The sequence below is a fragment of the Heterodontus francisci genome, chromosome 14 (assembly GCF_036365525.1).
Source record: "Heterodontus francisci isolate sHetFra1 chromosome 14, sHetFra1.hap1, whole genome shotgun sequence".
Lineage (NCBI taxonomy): Eukaryota > Metazoa > Chordata > Chondrichthyes > Heterodontiformes > Heterodontidae > Heterodontus > Heterodontus francisci.
The window spans coordinates 15,588,717-15,606,446 of record NC_090384.1 but is presented as its reverse complement, the minus strand read 5'-3'; the positions used below and the strand labels follow the sequence as shown (position 1 = coordinate 15,606,446).

General features: G+C 42.2%; 1 protein-coding gene and 1 non-coding gene across 3 annotated transcripts in view; both read right to left on the bottom strand.

The window, feature by feature from the left end:
- Window positions 1-12,582: 12,582 nt before the first annotated feature.
- Window positions 12,583-17,730, bottom strand: part of mtch2 (mitochondrial carrier homolog 2) — a 29,577-nt gene continuing 24,429 nt past the window's right edge. For both annotated transcript variants that reach the window (XM_068045903.1, XM_068045904.1), the window contains one exon: window positions 12,583-14,014. In XM_068045903.1, the coding sequence (XP_067902004.1) occupies window positions 13,928-14,014 (87 nt within the window). In that variant the 3' untranslated portion in view covers window positions 12,583-13,927. The remainder of the gene's footprint in view (window positions 14,015-17,730) is intronic.
- On the bottom strand, window positions 15,052-15,183 carry LOC137377381 (small Cajal body-specific RNA 14). Its single transcript, XR_010976414.1, has one exon. It is a non-coding gene; the product is annotated as a small Cajal body-specific RNA 14 (non-coding RNA).

Sequence of the window (17,730 nt, the reverse complement as noted above, 5' to 3'; positions counted from 1 at the left end):
CTGGCACCAGTACTGGGGAAAGTGGAGGGACAGACTTCACCTGAACCTTGCTATGTTCAAGCGAGTCATATAACAAGGGCTTTAAACTAAATAGAAAGGGGAAGGGATCATGTAGGGGAAGATTGAGTAAATTAAAGGGAAATGACAAGGCAATAGATCGAGGTAGCAATAAAGGTAATGATGATCAGAGGGTATAGCAGGAAGGGACATTTGAGCAACAGGTGAAGCTAGCTGTTTCACGCTGTTACTATGCAATAGCAACACTGGTGGTGTTCGCCACTAACAGGATGCTGCCGTCAAGCCAAAAAGACATCCTGCCTATTACACAAATCAGTAATGTGATATATGAATTTCAATGCCAGTATGATGCTAGGTATATAGGCCATACGACCTAAAGACTCGCAGATCATATCAAACATGTCCCTTCTGCTGTTCGCAATGGGCAAGGTATGGGTCATACCCAACCAGCCCGTGCTTGAAATACTCAAAACACAGTGTCCAACATTAGATGTGATTCCACGATTGGACAACATTTTTAAAATAATTCACAATGTGCTAAGAATTACGCTAACAACCAATTTAAGATTGTCAGTAGGGCTCACAGTGTGGCACAGTTGCACGTACTGGAAGCTACATATATTAATGCACAGGGCCCTGTTCTTTGCAGACAGAAAGAATATGTACAAATATTGCACATGTTTCAACTGAACAAAGTAAGTGGCAGCCATTCGCTGGTTCATTCTTCAGGGCAATGCCTCGACCAATCAGAGTCAAGCTGCCTGGTTAAAATTTCAAACAAAGCTTGGCAGTTAACTGTCAGTCACCGTAAACTGATGCATTCTCCATGGCAACGCCTTATCCAATCAGAGTTCACTTGCCAAACAATCAGCACTCTCATCTCATGCAGTATAAGTTGTTGTTTTCCCTTACATTCTTGCGATTGTCCTGATGAGTGCAAGATGAAAAGCTTCGACAACATGTCGCTATTTTCAGCAATATTCAAATTCAGTATTAGCTAACCAGATAATAGGAGATTCAATCTGGGAATTGTCTAGGCCTCCTTCTGCTTCATCCTCACTATCCCTTTTGTCCTTCACTGTCATTACTACCTGACATAAATGTGCTTGCTTATCCTCCTCCCAGTGATGATATTGTTTCAACATTTTGATATGACACAGCCGATTCTTTTTCTGGCGATCTGGGGTGTCAATCAAATAACTTACTTTACCAATTCTTTTGGCCACTTTATACAGACCACTGAACCGTGCTTTCAGTGGTTCACCCTGTAAAGGCAGTAATACTAACACCTCATCCCCTGGTTGAAATGTTCGGATCTTGGCATGCTTGTCTGCCCATTTCTTCATGGTTGTTTGGGAAGTTTAAGGTGTTCCTGAGCCACTTTGCAGGCACCCATGAGCTACTCCCGGAACATGGATACATAATCTAACATGGAAAATTCATCCCTCTGTTCTAAAAACCTTTCTTTAATTAGTTTTAGAGGACCTCTCACCTCATGTCCATAAAATAATTCAAAAGGACTAAAACTGGTAGACTCATTAGGTGAATCCCTCATGCCAAATGAAATAAATCTAGCCCTTTATCCCAATCATGAGGGTATTCATGACAGTATGCCCTGATCATCGTTTTGAGGGTCTGATGGTACCTTTCTAAAGCCCCTTGTGTCTGTGGGTGGTATGCTGAGGACTTCAACTGTGTTATACCCAAATTATCCATAACTTCCTGAAAAATTAGTCTCAGATTTCCTTCAGCCACTTCATCTGTCTGGCTATCTTTTGAAAAGAAATGAAAAATGCCTCTACGTCCTTTCCCTTAAACTTCAGGAGGGCTTGTATAAATTTAAACAGCTCTCCACTGGGTCCTGGGCTGGAGTCAGATATTTCCTCACCAAAATTTTCCCTGGAGTCAAGGCCACTCTTTTTTCTTACTTTCAGCTTTTTTAAAAATTCGAATTCCCTTCTTTTTCTTTTTCTCTTTCCTGCCACTTTGCTTGCTCCCTTTGAAATTGTAGTTCATGTTTTTTTTATCGTCAATTCTCTTTCCTGTTCAAGCTCAAGTTTTTTTGTTTCCAATTGCAACTGAATCCTAGCTAATTCAACTGAACTACCATCTGGATTGCCTTTTTCTTCTTCCAATTGCAAATGCTGTGTTATGACTTCAATTCTGTCTGCTTTCTTAGCTCCTGGTTTTATCTCTAACCCCAATTTTGCTGCCAATGCTATTAGCCTAACATTAACTAAGTTTCTTAAAACACTCAGGGATATGTCCTCCTTCTCCAGAAAGGTTGTAGCAACTGCCAAGCCCATTCCAGTAATGTAAACTTTACTCGGATGCACAAGAAATCTGTTTTTTCTTTTCCTCTTTTCAATTATTATTACCTCATTTACAGTTGCATGTCATTGGCTTGGGTTATCCTGCATGGAGCCCCAATTATATGTTACGACCAAGGCTGAAGGCGTGCACTGTCTTTTCTGGTTCCACTTCTCCACAGCTCACAACTTTTATTTAAACGTTTACCCAGTTTCCGATATGGTCAATCATAGACCCTACTCTTTATCCCAGAATAAAATACAACAACCAGGCTTCTTTAATAAACAACATTATTAGTTTGTTTTAAAACAAGATTTATCCAGTAAAGCAGCAAAGCATTAACACACAGACTGAAATATGAAAGTTCCCTTTTTAAATAACACACACACACACACACACTTACATACACTCTGGTTAAAGAGGAAAAAAAAGAAATTTTCTCTGAAGAGCTCTTTTATACAAAATAGACAAAATGAATATGTTGGCCAAATACTTGTTAATTCTTGAAGAAAACAGATGAGATATGTTGTGTCACAAAATGGCATACAGTCTGGCATCTGAGAACATGTAGACAGGTCATTGGGATCTTTTCTGGAGCAGTTATTTTCAGGTGGCATCGAGAATTAATCTGTCAAGTTTTCCAGCTTCTCAGGAGAAATGCAGTATCAGGGTTTTTTTTAGCTCCCACACACTCGATACACTGCATTTCACAGAGACAAAAGGAAGGAGGCAAGCTGGGTGCTTCTCTCTTGGCAAGTTGATCTCCAACTGCTTTTCAACACAGTCCACACCCCAACCAGAAAGTCAAAACAATATCTCAGAAGTGAAACCAACTCCTCCTTCATAAATCTTGACACATCACTTCTCTGTAAACATCTCCACCAAGTCACCAAAGTTTCTGTTGTTTATTGAGCTTAAGGCATGTGACAGCCAGTAAAGGTTTGTTTTCAAACAAAACCTCTCAGTGACCCTTGTGAAAAAACACATCCATGGAGGCTTTTCAGTTTTCCCAAATAAACCAATGTCCATGATTCCAAAATACGAATCCTCAAAAAAAAGAATATTTTTTAAAAAGCACTTTCATAACAAAGATGATTAAATGTGTTGGTAGATCCATATTACTGTGGTAACTTGAGTACGGAATTGGTTAAGGGATAGGAGGCAGAAAGTAGTAGTGACCAGATGTTTTTCTGACTGGAGAGAAGTATGGAGAGGTCCCCCAGTGGTCAATATCAGGATCATTGCTTTTCTTGTTATATATTTTAATATATATATATAGATGACCTGGACTTGGGTAAAAGGAGTACAATTTCAAAGTTTGTTGATGCTAAAAAAAACTTGGTAATGTGGTAAATAGCGAGCAGGATAATAGCAGACTTCAGGAGGACATCGACAGACTTGTGAAATGGGAAGGTACATGATAGATGCAACTTGATACTGCTAAGTATGAAGTGATGCACTTTAGGAGAAATATGCAGAGTCCATATGATCTAAATGGTAAAATCTTACATTGAGATATTTACATATCCTTGAAGATGACTGGACAAGTTAAGATAGATAAGAAAGCTTATGGGATATTTGGCTTTGTAACTAGTGGCATTAAATACAAAAACAAGAAAAGCTTTTATCTGTGGGAGGTGCCCATACTTTTAATCTAATCTAATAAGGAAGTCATGCTAAATCTTTATCAATCTCTGGCTAGGCTTCAGCTAGAGTGCTGTATACAATTTCGGGCAGCATACTTTAGGAAGGATGTCAAGATGCCTTGAAGAGAGTACATGTTTTCCCCAATGTTAACAGGGATGAGAGACTTCAGTTATGTGGAGAGATTGGGAAAGCTGAGATTGTTCTCCTTTGAGCAAAGAAAGTTAAGGGAAGATGCAATAGAGATGTTCAAAATTACAAGGGGTTTTATTAGGGCAAGTCAGGAGAAATGGTTTCCTCTGGAAAATAGCCAGAGTCATAGATTTAAATAATTTGCAAAGGAACTAGAGGGAAATGAGGAGAAATGATTTCACACAGAAGGCTGTTATAATCATAACACACTACCTGGAAAGGATGTTGCAGCAGATTCCATAGGAGCATAGTAAAGGCAATTGGACATGTCGTTACCAAGATTAATTTGCAGGTTTATGGGGGAAAAGCTGGGCTGTGGGACTAAATTGTTCAGCTTTTTCAAATAGCCAGCACAGGTTTGAGTAGCTGAATAGCCTCCTTCTTTACTGTATGATTCTATGTGGAACTTCATCAGATGCCTTCTGAAAGTCTCAGTACAACATTTCATAGGGGTTTCTGTAGTTCATTTGGCAAATCATTTCTTTAAAGTTGTCAAGGATCTGGGTCAGGCAGTCTCCTCTTTCTAAGTGCATGCTGATTGCCAGGTTCTTACTTACAGATTTCAGATGATTAAAGGCCATTGGCTCCACCTTGGTCTGTTTCTTATCTACTTGCACATATCCAGTGTCCCAGAACTCCCTCATAATAATTAGCATTGCTTCACATTTCCTACCTGGTTTCTCATAGAACTGTTGAAAAAATACCATCTAGCCCAGGAGATTTATTAGCATTTGAGCTTTTCTGGCCTGTCTAGTAACTCCACCTAATATCCCTCATTAATTCTTTTTGGTTATTTGTTGGGAGGGGGGGCCGCAGAAAGAGGAGGAGGTATGTGATTTCTTGAAGTAGTCATTCACTATTAAGTGCTCAGTGGTCTGCACTGAGCGTGAAGAAGGGAGTTTGGTAAATAAGTAAGCTGGTTAATTTGGTAGCTAGCTTAAACTGGTTTCTGAGCTCCAGCAGAGCTGACACAGCATTGTTTTCAGAGTATAAAATCAGGGGACTCTCAGTGCTGTTTGTCTGCATTGAGTGCTGCTGGAGGGCACAGAGAGTTAAGAAGGGAGTTTGGTAATTGAGGGAGTTTGGTAAGGAAGGAAACTATAAATTAAGAAAATAAATTTGAATGCACAGAGTGCAAAGTGGGAGTTCAGTACTTGAGGGAGGGGCTTCTTGCTTTCTTCTACCTTTTTTCAGCCTCCAGTAGCTGCCTCTCTCTTCAGTACAGGGGAAGAAGTTTGATTGGTGAGTAACTGGTAAGTTATTTTACTTCTCATTGCAACAAAACGTTTTTAAAGTTATGTTACAACAGGTCAGCTCAGCCAAGTGGGATGTATGTCCTGCAGTATGTGGGAAGTCATGGATGCACCATCTGCCCTAGATGAGCACATCTGCAAGAAGTGTCACCGGCTGCAGAAGCTTGAGCTCTGGGTTTGAAACTCGAGCGGGGGCTGGAGTCACTGTTGTGCATCCGCAAGGCAGAGGACTATGTGGATAGCATGTTTAGGGAGGTGGTCACACTGCAGCTAGAGAGGGAATGGGTGAGAACCAGGCAGTCAGTACAGGAGTCTCCTGAGTCTATCTTGCTTGCCAATTGGTTCTCCATTTTGGATACTGGTGAGAGTGATGGTTCCTCTGGGGAGTGCAGGCAGAGCAAAGCCCGTGGCACCACGGGTGTCTCAGCTGCACAAGAGGGGAGGAAGAAGAATGGAAGAGCAGTAGTGACAGGGGATTTGATAGTCAGGGGATCAGACAGGCGTTTCTGCAGCAGTAAACATGACTCCAGGATGGTATGTTGCCTCACTGCTGCCAGAGTCAAGGATGTCACGGAGCAACTGCAGGACATCCTTCTGGGGGAGGGTGAACAGCCAGAGGTCGTGGTCCACATTGATACCAATGACATAGGTAGGAAGAGCATTGAGGTCCTGAAAGCAGATTGTAGGGAGTTAGGAAGGAAATTAAAAAGGACCTCCGAAGCAGTAATCTCAGGAATACTCACAGTGCCACGTGCTAGTAAGCATAGGAATAGGAGAATTGATCGATTGAACACGTGGCTGGAGAATTGGTGTAGGAGGGAGGGCATCAGGTTTCTCAGGCATAAGGACCAGTTCTGGGGCAGGTGGGACCTGTACAAGATGGACGGGCTACACCTTAACAATACCAGAACTAAAATCCTCACAGGGAGATTTACTGGTGCTGTTGGGGAGGGTTTAAACTAGCTAGTCAGGGGGATGGGAACCTGAGGGGTAGTTCAAATTGGAAGGAAGTAAAACTGGTAACAGGAGGTAGAAAAGAAGCAAGTGACATTAGAACGCAGGCAAAACAAAGGTGAGCATCAACTAGGCTTAGAATGCAGAATGTCAAGAAGACAAGGTTAAGGACAATCTACCTGAATTCATGCAACATTCGCAACAAGGTAGATGATTTAAAGGCCCAAATAGAGGTAAATGGATATGATCTAATTACCATATGGAAACATGGCTACAGAGTGACCAAGACTAGGAACTGAATATTCAAAGATATTTGACATTTAGGAAAGACAGGCACAAAAGGAAAAGTAGATATTGTTGCACTGATAATAAGGGATGGGATCAATACATTAATAAGGGAGGATCTCAGATCGGAAGAACAAAATGTGGAATCTGTTTGGGTGGAGCTAAGAAACAGCAAAGGGTATCAAACATTGGTAGGAGCTGTTGAGAGGCCACCAAACAGTAGTGGTAGTGTGACGCATGGCATTAATCAGGACATTAGAAAAGAATATAGTATGGGTAATACAGTAATCATGGATGACTCAATCTGCATATAGACCAGGTAAACCTATTGAGCACTAATGCTGTGGAGGACAAGTTTCTGGACCATGTTAGGGATGGTTTTCTAGAGCAGTATGTTGAGGAACTGACTAGATAATAGGCTATTTTAGATCTAGTATGAGAAAGGGCTAATTAATAATCTTGTTGCAAAAAAACCTTTAGGGATGATTGACCATAATATGATAGAATTTTACATTATGTTTGAAAGTGAGGTAGTTCAATCTGAAGCCAGGGTGTTAAATTTGAACAAAGGAAATTATGAAGTTATTAGGGGCAAATTGGCTGAGGTGGATTGGGAAAATACAATAAAAGTTATGACAGTATATAGGCAATGGATAGCCCTTAAAGAACTGTTACATAGTTTACAGCAACCATACATTCCTTCAAGGCACAAAACCCCCAAAAGTAAAGGCAATCAACCATGGATAACAAAGAAAGTTAAGGATGGTATAAGATAAAAGAAAAGGCCTATAAATTTGCCAGGAACAGCAGTAAACCTGAGGATTGGGAGGCTTTTAGAACACAGCATGTATTAATGTCATCAATAGTGAGGAGGAAAGCCTTAGATTACAGGACGATATAGATGGGCTGGTAAAATGGGCAGAGCAGAGGCAAATGGAATTTAATCCTGAGAAGTGTGAGGTGATGCATTTTGGGAGGACTAACAAGGCAAGGGAATATATAATGGATAGTAGGACCCTAGGAAGTACAGAGGGACCTTGGTGTACTTGTCCATAGATCACTGAAGGCAGCAGCACAGGTAGATAAGGTGGCTAGGAAGGCATATGGGATACTTGCCTTTATTAGCCAAGGCACAGAATATAAGAGCAGGGAGATTACGCTGGAGCTGTATGAAATGCTAGTTAGACCATAGCTGGAGTACTGTGTTCAGTTCTGGGCACCACACTATAGGAAGGACGTGATTGCACATGAGAGGGTGCAGAGGAGATTCACCAGGATGTTGCCTAGGCAGGAGCATTTCTGCTATGAAGAGAGACTGAAAAGGCTGGGGTTGTTTTCCTTAGAGCAGAGAAGGCTGCGGGGGGTGGGGGTGGGTGGCGGGGAGGACCTGATTGAGGTTATGAGGGGCATTGATAGATTAGTTAGGAAAAAAATTTTTCCCTTAGCGGAGGGGTCAATAACCAAGGGGCATAGATTTAAATCAAGGGGAAGGAGGTTTAGAGGGGATTTGAGGAAAACTTTTTTCACCCAGAGGGTGGTTGGAATCTGGAACACACTGCCTGAAGGGGTGGTTGAGGCAGGAACCCTCACAACATTTAAGAAGTATTTAGATGAGCACGTGAAACGTCATAGCATACAAGGCTACGGGCCAAGTGCTGGAAAATGGGATTACAATAGATAGGTGCTTGATGGCCGGCACGGACACGATGGACCAAAGGGCCTGTTTCTGTGCTGTATAACTCTATGACTCCCTCTGGTGACCTTCACTTGCAGCTTCTTCAGGTTGTCCTCATTTATGGTGGTCCTACAACACCAGCGTTATTTGAAGGGCCAAACATTTAACTTCCAGGTGAGGTGCTTTTAATTTTTTTTTGCTGGTGCAGTGCCAGTGGAAAGACCATATTCAGCGTTAGAGGAGGTACCGTGGACAGTGATGGTGGAAGTAACTCTGTTCAGTGGAGGTTCTGTTATCAGTCGTATGGGAGGTTCCGTGTTCAGTGCTAATGGAAGTTCTGTGTCCAGTGTTATTGGAGGTACTATGTTGAGTGTTATGGGAGGTACTGTGTTCAGTGTTAGTGGACATTCGGTGTTCAGTGGTATCGGAAGTACTGTGTTCAGTGTTCGTGGAGGTTCTGTGTTCAGTTGTAATGGAGGTTCAGTGGTATCGGAAGTACTGTGTTCAGTGTTCGTGGAGGTTCTGTGTTCAGTGGTAATGGAAGTTCTGTGTCCAGTGTTATTGGAGGTTCAGTGTTATTGGAAGTACTGTGTTCAGTGTGAGTGGAGGTTCTGTGTTCAATGTTATTGGAGGTTGTTTTCAGTGTTAGTGGAAGTTCTGTGTTCAGTGTAAGTGGAGATCCTGTGTTCAGAGTTTGTGGAGGTTCTGTATTCAGTGTTTGTGGAGGTTCTGTATTCAGTGTTATTGGATGTACTGTGTTCAGTGTTGGAAGTACTGTGTTCAGTGTAAGTGGAGGTTCTGTGTTCAGTGTTATTGGAGGTTCTGTGTTCAGTGTTAGTGGAAGTTCTGTGTTCATTGTTTGTGGAGGTTCTGTGTTCAGTGTTTGTGGAGGTTCTGGGATTAGAATAGTTAGGTGCTTGATGGCCAACACAGACACGATGGGCCGAAGGGCCTGTTTCTGTGCTGTAGAACTCTATGACAGCAAAGGAGGACCAAGAAACTGATAAAGGGAGAATAGAATATGAATGTAAGCTAGCAAAAAAACGCACTGTAAAAGCTTCTATAGGTACGTACAAAGGAAACGTTTGGCTAAGACAAATTTGGGCCCATTACAGGCAGAGTCAGGAGAATTTATAATGGGGAATAGAGAAATGGCAGAGAAGCTGAATGATTACATTGTGTCTGTCTTCACTGAGGAGGCAAGAAATCTCCCAGAATTAGAGATCTTAGGGATTAGGGGGAATGAGGAATTGAAGGAAACTAATATTAGTAAGAAAGCTGTATTGGAGAAATTAATGGGGCTGAAGGTTGATAAGTCCCCAGGACTGATATTCTACATCCAAGAGTGTTGAAAGAGGTAGCTATGGAGATAGTGGATGCATTGGTGATCATCTTCCAAAATTCTGTAGATTCTGGAGCAGTTCCTGCAGATTAGAAAATAGGCGACATGTTTAGATAGAGGATCTGGATCGGCGCAGGCTTGGAGGGCCGAAGGGCCTGTTCCTGTGCTGTAATTTTCTTTGTTCTTTGTTCTATTAGGTGGTCACAAATGTCACCCCACTATTTAAGGGAGGAAGAGAGAAAACAGGGAATTACAAACCTATTAGCCTTGCATCAGTCATTGAGAAAATGCAAGAATCTATTCTAAAGGATGTGATAAATGGACACTTGGATAATAATGATCTCATTGGGCATAGTCAACATGGATTTATGAAAGGGAAATCACGTTTGATAAAGGGGAAATCGGTGGACACGGTCTACTTGGATTTTCAGAAAGATTTTGATAAAGTCCCCTACAGGAGGTTGGTTAGCAAAATTAAAGCACATGGGATAGGAGGTAATATACTGGCTTGGATTAAGGATTGGTTAACAGGCAGAAAACAGAGAGTAGGAATAAATAGGTCATTCTCACATTGGCAGGCTGTGACTAGTGGGGTACCGCAGGGATCAGTGCTTGGGCCCCAGCTGTTCACAATATATATCAATGATTTGGATGTGGGGACCAAAGGTAGTAGTTCCAAGTTTGTGCATGACACAAAACTAAGTGGGTATGTGTGTTGTGAGGAAGATGCATAGCAGCTTCAACGGGATTTGGACAGAATTAGCAAGTGGGCAAGAACATGCAGATGGAATATAATGTGGAAAAATGTGAGCTTATCCACTTTGGTAGGAGAAATAGATGTGCAGAGTATTTCTTCAATGGTAAGAGATTAGAAAGTGTAGATGTATAAGGGACCTGGGTGTCCTTGTCAATAAATCACTGAAAGCTAATATGCAGGTTCAGCAAGCAATTAGGAAGCCTAAAGGTATGTTGGCCTTTCTCGCAAGAGGATTTGAGTACATAAGTAGTGAAGTCTTGCTTCAATTGTATCGAACCTTGGTTAGACCGCACCTAGAGTACTGTGTGCATGTTTGGTCCCCTTACCATAGGAAGGATATTATTGCCATAGAGGGAGTGCAACAAAGGGTCATCAGACTTGTTCCCAGGATGGTGGGACTATTAAGAGAGATTAGGGAACCTGGCCTGTATTCTCTAGAGTTTCAAAGAATGAGAGGTGATCTCATTGAAATCTACAAAATTCTTGAAGGGATAGACAGGGTAGATGCAGCTAAGATGTTTCCCCTGGTTGGGGAGTCTAGAACCAGGGGACACAATTTCAAAATAAGGGGGAAGACACTTAGGACAGAGATGAGGAGAAATTTCTTTACTCAGAGGGTTGTGAATCTTTGGAATTCTCTACCCCAGAGGGCTATGGAAGCTCAGTCATTGAGTATGTTTAAAGCAGAGATTGACAGATTTCTAAATACAAATGACATAAGAGGGGAGATGAGGATAGTCTGGGAAAAAGGCATTGAAGTGAATGATCAGGCTCGATGGGCTGAATGGCCTGCTCCTATTTCAAGCCAATTTATATCTTTTATGTTTCTTGCCTCATCTCTGACTGCTCCCTTATGCTACAGTACTGAATCTGTCTACACTATGCCTGTCTCACCTCTCTAAACACCCATTTAATGTCAGAGAGATACAGCACTGAAACGGGCCCTTCGGCCCACCGAGTCTGTGCCGACCATCAACCACCCATTTATACTAATCCTACATTTATCCCATATTCTCTACCACATCCCCACAGTTCTCCTACCACCTACCTACACTAGGGGCAATTTACAATGGCCAATTTACCTATCAACCTGCAAGTCTTTGGCTGTGGGAGGAAACCGGAGCACCCAGTGGAAACCCATGCGAGAACTTGCAAACTCCGCACAGGCAGTACCCAGAATTGAACCTGGGTCGCTGGAGCTGTGAGGCTGTGGTGCTAACCACTGCGCTGCTTGTGTTTTTGCATGTTCCTATATTCATCAGTGAATCCCCTCCCTGCAGGATTTGTAGGTGATTTTTTACCTCTATTTCACATTTGATTTAATCAATCTATTTAAAATCGAGTTTATTTCATTTGCATTTGCTGGTTTTAAGTATTTCTGCTGCACACTTGCTGGCATTATGCCATTAAAATATGTTGCACTTGAACATCCTCCCCTAATTGCTATGCTTAAATTTTCCCCTAATTTCTTCCACATTAGCCCTTTTTAAAGTTATATACCTGGCTGCTGATCTTTTATATTTCAAAACTGCCGACCATGTTGACCTTCATCGTGTGGTTGCTGTCCACTATTCCCATTTCTTGTAGATTACCTGGGTCATTTACAAATAGCAGTTTGAAATAAGCACAGCCACCTATCACTTCTCTGCTGCACTTGGTCATCAATTAGATTTACCAACTTTGCATTGCAAACCACATGGATTTCCCAGTTTATATTACATTGATGGATATTGCTCATATCTTTATCGTCATTCTAGAACTGTGTGCGCTGGCTGGGCGCTCCTCAACGTATCTCTAGTGTTCACTTGAGACAAGGCTTTAACAGCGGGTCCTGATCTACCTGCATGGGTGGATGTAGAAAATAACAGCTGTGTAGAAGTAAATCAAGACGGTCTTTCATGCTTTCCTCACTTCCTAATGAGACTGTCCTGTCAGCTCCAAGAGGAGAGAAATGCAAGCTCCAAGCTCAGGAAGAGCAGAAATTGTCTTATTTGTACAGGATTTGAATTAGTTCAAGACGCAGTCTTTCTAAACTAAACTCAGCAGGATAATGTTCATGAACAAGCAAAATGGTTGAGTTTGACCAGACTTTGCCCCAGTGGAGAGAAGCCACTGTCAGAATATGTTACGCTATACAAAAAACTGACAGCGCTGCACAAATCTGCTTTATTGAATAGACTTCAACACACGGCAGTTGATGAATCCTATACATACAGGCCTGCTTTACTGCTCTTTATAGTATTACCTCAGTTAGAGAGGAACCAGTGCAGATCTAGAGGCTGTACAGCACTACCCACTGCTGGTAGTCGACAGTCACTGCAGGCAGGACTGTCCCAGGGATTTGAAGTACCAGGTTTGGAAATGTTCACATCAGCTAGCTCCCCACCTGGTGTCGACTGATTAGAGTCTTGGTTATGGAATTAGGAAAAAATAGTGAATTAATTTAAAACTAAAACTGAGGAAACTTACGTCCTGTCTCTCCCTGTTGGTCCAAAAGTTACATGTGCCACACTGAGCCGATGAAAATCACAATAGTCCAGGAGGGAGCCATGGTCCATGTTAAATTAGCCAATTGCAGCCTGGGCTGCAGTACGACTACTATAATTGGTCTCAGTGCCCCTGTTGGGGATAGGGAACCAGCCAGCGTCCCAGCTCCTGATCACATTCTGTTGGAAGGTTTGTGAACAACATTGGGCTTGGCTGCAATGCTCCACCACTCTCAACAGCCAGATAAGCTCAAGGGCACTGTGCTCAGATACACTGTGTCTTCAGTGCTGGTCCACGTGCCCCCCCCGCCACCCAAACACCACCCCCGAGGAGAGGAATGGGGAAAACATCAGCATCAGGACACAGTCCCTTGGAGATCCTCTCAAAACTAAACAGATGGATGTTGAAATCTTGGCTACTAGAAGGGGCAGGGGCAGTGAACTATCGTGTACAGTATCTCCCCCTCACTCCCCATTCACTCTTTAACTCTTGCACAGCTGTTGCAGGACAGAAGAGTGTTGAAAAGGAGGCAAGTAGGCCAGGGATTTTAAACTGATTTTCCTCCTGGGAGTGCTAGGTACTGCTCGCACATGTAAGACAGACGGATGTGCTGCTGAAAGTGGATGGTGAGTAACCATGATAACATAGAGCCTGTTCTAATTCTTTCTTTCTCCCCCTCTGTGCTCACCAACACTAGGAAAGCAGGCAGGACTATGGAGATTTTATTGGAACGGTGCTGGGAAATCAGAGTGCTCTATCCCAACAACATGGCACCCATCCACTCACAGAGACCACCCATTACAAAAACCACTGGGTAACAAACAGGGAATTAAAATACTTTCCTCTTTAAATCAGAGCATCTCATTCCATCATAAAATAACACATTGTGCCAGTGTGGATCAACAATACATCATTAAAAACTGCATGTACGTCATTGTAAACAAAATCATACAAATTAGACTCCACCTCCCACCCCATCCTTTCCATTCAGAGCTCATCACCACGTGCATTTACACAAATCGTTTTTGGTCAACAGCGTACTTCCGTCCAGCTGGAGCCTTCCGGAAAAACAGACTGTTCCCTCGGCTCAGGTTTCCCTGTAAGAGAAAAATAAAAGTGTCAGGAGAAAGAACTGCTCAAAAGAAACTGGGAGAGAAGCTGGAAGTAGAGACACAGGTTCAATACAAAATGCTGGAGACACAGCTGAGGCACCATCTGAAGTAGAAAGACAGGCTCATGTCTGGTGCTGCAACACATACACAGCAATACCAAACATGCTGGTATTAAAAACTGGTATAATACCTACACACAGTTTCAGTGTCTAATGTAACAATATCTGGTGTCCCATGCTTGGCATTCCAGTATTGGGTGTGCCAGTACCTTGTCTAACTGGTAAACAGACAGCCAATGTCAGTAGATGTTCTATCATGGAGGATTATCCTTACTACATCCTTACTGGATATCCACAGGTACACTCATGCACTTTCTAGGGGTTGATCTGTGATTGAGAGTGGGAGTCCTGGCTGATTTCCCTCCCACTCAAACTCAGGAGCAGTGAGGACCTCTGCAGCCAAGATCGAGATCGGGAGGTGGTGCTGGGCACTAACCTAGGGACAGAGGCCAACTGCAGTGCCCCTACTGCCAACCCACCTCAAGACCAGTTGACAGGATAGAGACTGGGGCCTACTTGACTTCTTTGACTCAATACCTCACCACATGGTACAATCACCAACTGACGAAACACCAATGGAGGAGTTCAGAACGAGTGCACATAATCTTAAAATTAGTGCTAGGCCATTCAGGTGATACCACCAGGAAGATCTTCTTCACACAGAGACTAGTGGAAATGTGAACTCTCTTCACCAAAATGCTTTTGAGGTTTCGGTGGGGGGGGCGCGGGGGTCGTGGCGGCAGGAGTCATGGAAAATTTCAACATTGAGATTGATAGAGTTTTGCTGGTTAAGGGTATCAAGTGTTACAGAACCAAGATGACTAGATGCAGTTGAGGTGAATATCAGCCATCATCAAATTGAATGGTGGAATAGTGTAAAGCCTTGTTTCAGGCAGTTTCACAAACACCACCCACCTGTACCATTCTCCAGTTTTGGAGCTGAACCAGTTCGAGAAGTAAAGAGATGTTAGGAACCATCGCACAGAAACCCTGGCAACTCCAGAGGGCCCGTCGGTGGGAACCATCTTTAATCTGTGTGGCATATTCCAGCTACATCATATCAGCTAGATAATGCAGCAACTGAAGAACAACCACATTAAAATAAGAGAGAGAGCAGGTCCCAGCCTCATTCACATGTGCTCCAACCTACCTTGTAAAGGGTAGGTCTTGTTGAACAAGCCAAACTGAATATTTTGAGGAAGTAATTAAAGTAGTATGCAGGGGAATGCCCATGGATGTAGTTTATAGGGACTTCCAGAGGAATTTAGTATGGTTCCACATTAACAGATTTGTTAGCTAACATGAAAGCTCACAGAATTGAAGGCAAATTATTGGCTGATTAGGAGATTGGTTAGATGGTAGAAGTCAGAGTTGGGATAATAGATGGAAGTGACGAATGGGATCCCACAACGATCTGTTTATTATATTTATTAATGACTTAGATATAATAGAAGAAATAGGGGCAGGAGCAGGCCATTTGGCCCCTCAAGCCTGTTGCACCATTCAATATCAAGGCTAATGTGACCTTGGCTTCAACTCTACTTTCTCACCTGTCCTAATGGTACAAAAATCCCACCCTTGAGCTTATTCAATGACTCATAACACAATAGAAAGCTATATATCCAAATTGGCTGATGACACAAGGTTTGGTGGCACAATAAGTCGTGCAAACAGGATCATAAAATTATAAACAGACATTGACATTAAGTGAGCGGAGAAAACTGTGGCAGATGGGTTTCAACATAGGTAAGTGTGAGGTCATCCATTTTTCAGCAAAGATGATTTTTAAAAAAGCAATTTTTTAAATGGTGAAAAGCTAGGAAGAGATTTAGGGGTCCATGTACACATATCACTAAAATGTAGTAGTTAGGTACAAAAAAAAAAATGGTTCATGGATTGGAAGGAAGGAAATGTAATGCATGTTCAAGAACAGTGTAAATCAAAGACTAGTTAGCCAGACATCAGCAGCAGTGAAAATGCTAGAATCTATTAAGAATGTGGTAACAGGGCACTTGTAAAATCACAACAGAATCAAGAAGACTCAACATGGCTTTATGAAAGGGAAAGTGTTTGATAAATCTATTAGAGTTTTTTTGAGGATGTACCTAGCACGGTAGACAAGGGTGAACCAGTGGATCTAGTATATTTAGATTTGAGAAGGCGATCAATAAGGTGCCACACAAAAGGTGACACAAACATAGAACTCATGGAATTGGAGTTAATATAGTAGCGTGAAGATTGGGGAACGGACAGAGAACACAGTGTAGGAATAAATGGGCCATTTTCGGGATAGAAGGGTATAAATAGCAGAGTGCTGCAAGGATCTGTGCTTGGGCTTCAGTTATTTACAATCCATATCAATGACTTAGATGAGGGGACCAAATATAATATATCCAAGTTTACTGATGTTACAAGGCTAGGTGGGAAAGTAAGCTGTGAGGAGGACGTGAAGAGGCTGCAACGCGATATGTACTGGTTATGTGATTGGGCTAAAAGGTGACAGATGGGAGTATAATGTTGGGAAGTGTGAAATTATCCACTTTGGAAGGAGAAGTAGAAAATAAATTTTAAAAAATGATGAGACAAGTAAAGTTGAAATTCAGAGGGATTTGAGTGTCCTTGCACATATATCACAAAGATATATTGTATGTTAGTCTTTAGCACAAGGGGCTTGGAGTACAAAGTAAATTCTTGTTGCTATTATATCGGGCTTTGGCAGAACCACACATGAAGTACTGTGTATATTTTGGTTTCCTTACATAAGGAAAGACATATTTGTCTTGGCGGGGGTACATCAAAGGATCACTAAATTGATTCCTGGAATGAGTGGGCTGTCCTATGAGGAGCGATTGAGAAAAATGGGCTTATATTCGCTGGGGTTAAGAACAACAGGTAATTGCATTGAAATGTATAAAATTCATAAAGAGTATGACAAGGTAGATGCTGTTTCCCCTGGCAGGAGTGTCTAGAACTAGGGGTCATAATCTCAGGATTTAGCACTGAGATGAGGAGAAATCTTTTTCACTCAGATGGTTGTGAATCTTCAAAATGCTGTACCCAAAAGGGCTGTGGATACTCAGTTGATGAGTATTCATGGTCATACTGAATGGCAGAGCAGGCTTGAGAGGCCGAATGGCCTATTTATGTTCTCATAAGAAATAGAAGCATGATCAAAAAGGCTAATGGAATGTTATCCTTTATACCTATAGGACTAGAATATAAAGGGAGGCCTTTTGTTACAGCTACTCAAAGCCCTGGTTAAACTACATCTGGAGTACTATGTCCAATTCTGGGCACTACACCTTAGAAAGGACACACTGACCTTGGAAAACGTGCACCACAGATTCACCAGAATGCTCCCAGGACTCAAAGGGTTAAACTATGATAAGATATATAAGCTCGGCATATAGTTCCTGGAATATAAAAGGTTAAGGTGTGATTTGGTTGAAGTTTTCATGATTTTGAAAGGATTTGGCAAGGGAGATTGTATGGCACCGTGGACCAAAGGTAGCAGAATTTGCTAACCGCTTCCAGTCGGGTGTTATTTAGAGTGACTGGGGCAGAGATGCAACAGCTGATGCAAAACTCGATACATGCATAGGGAAAGCAAGAACAAAGAACAGTACAGCACAGGAACAGGCC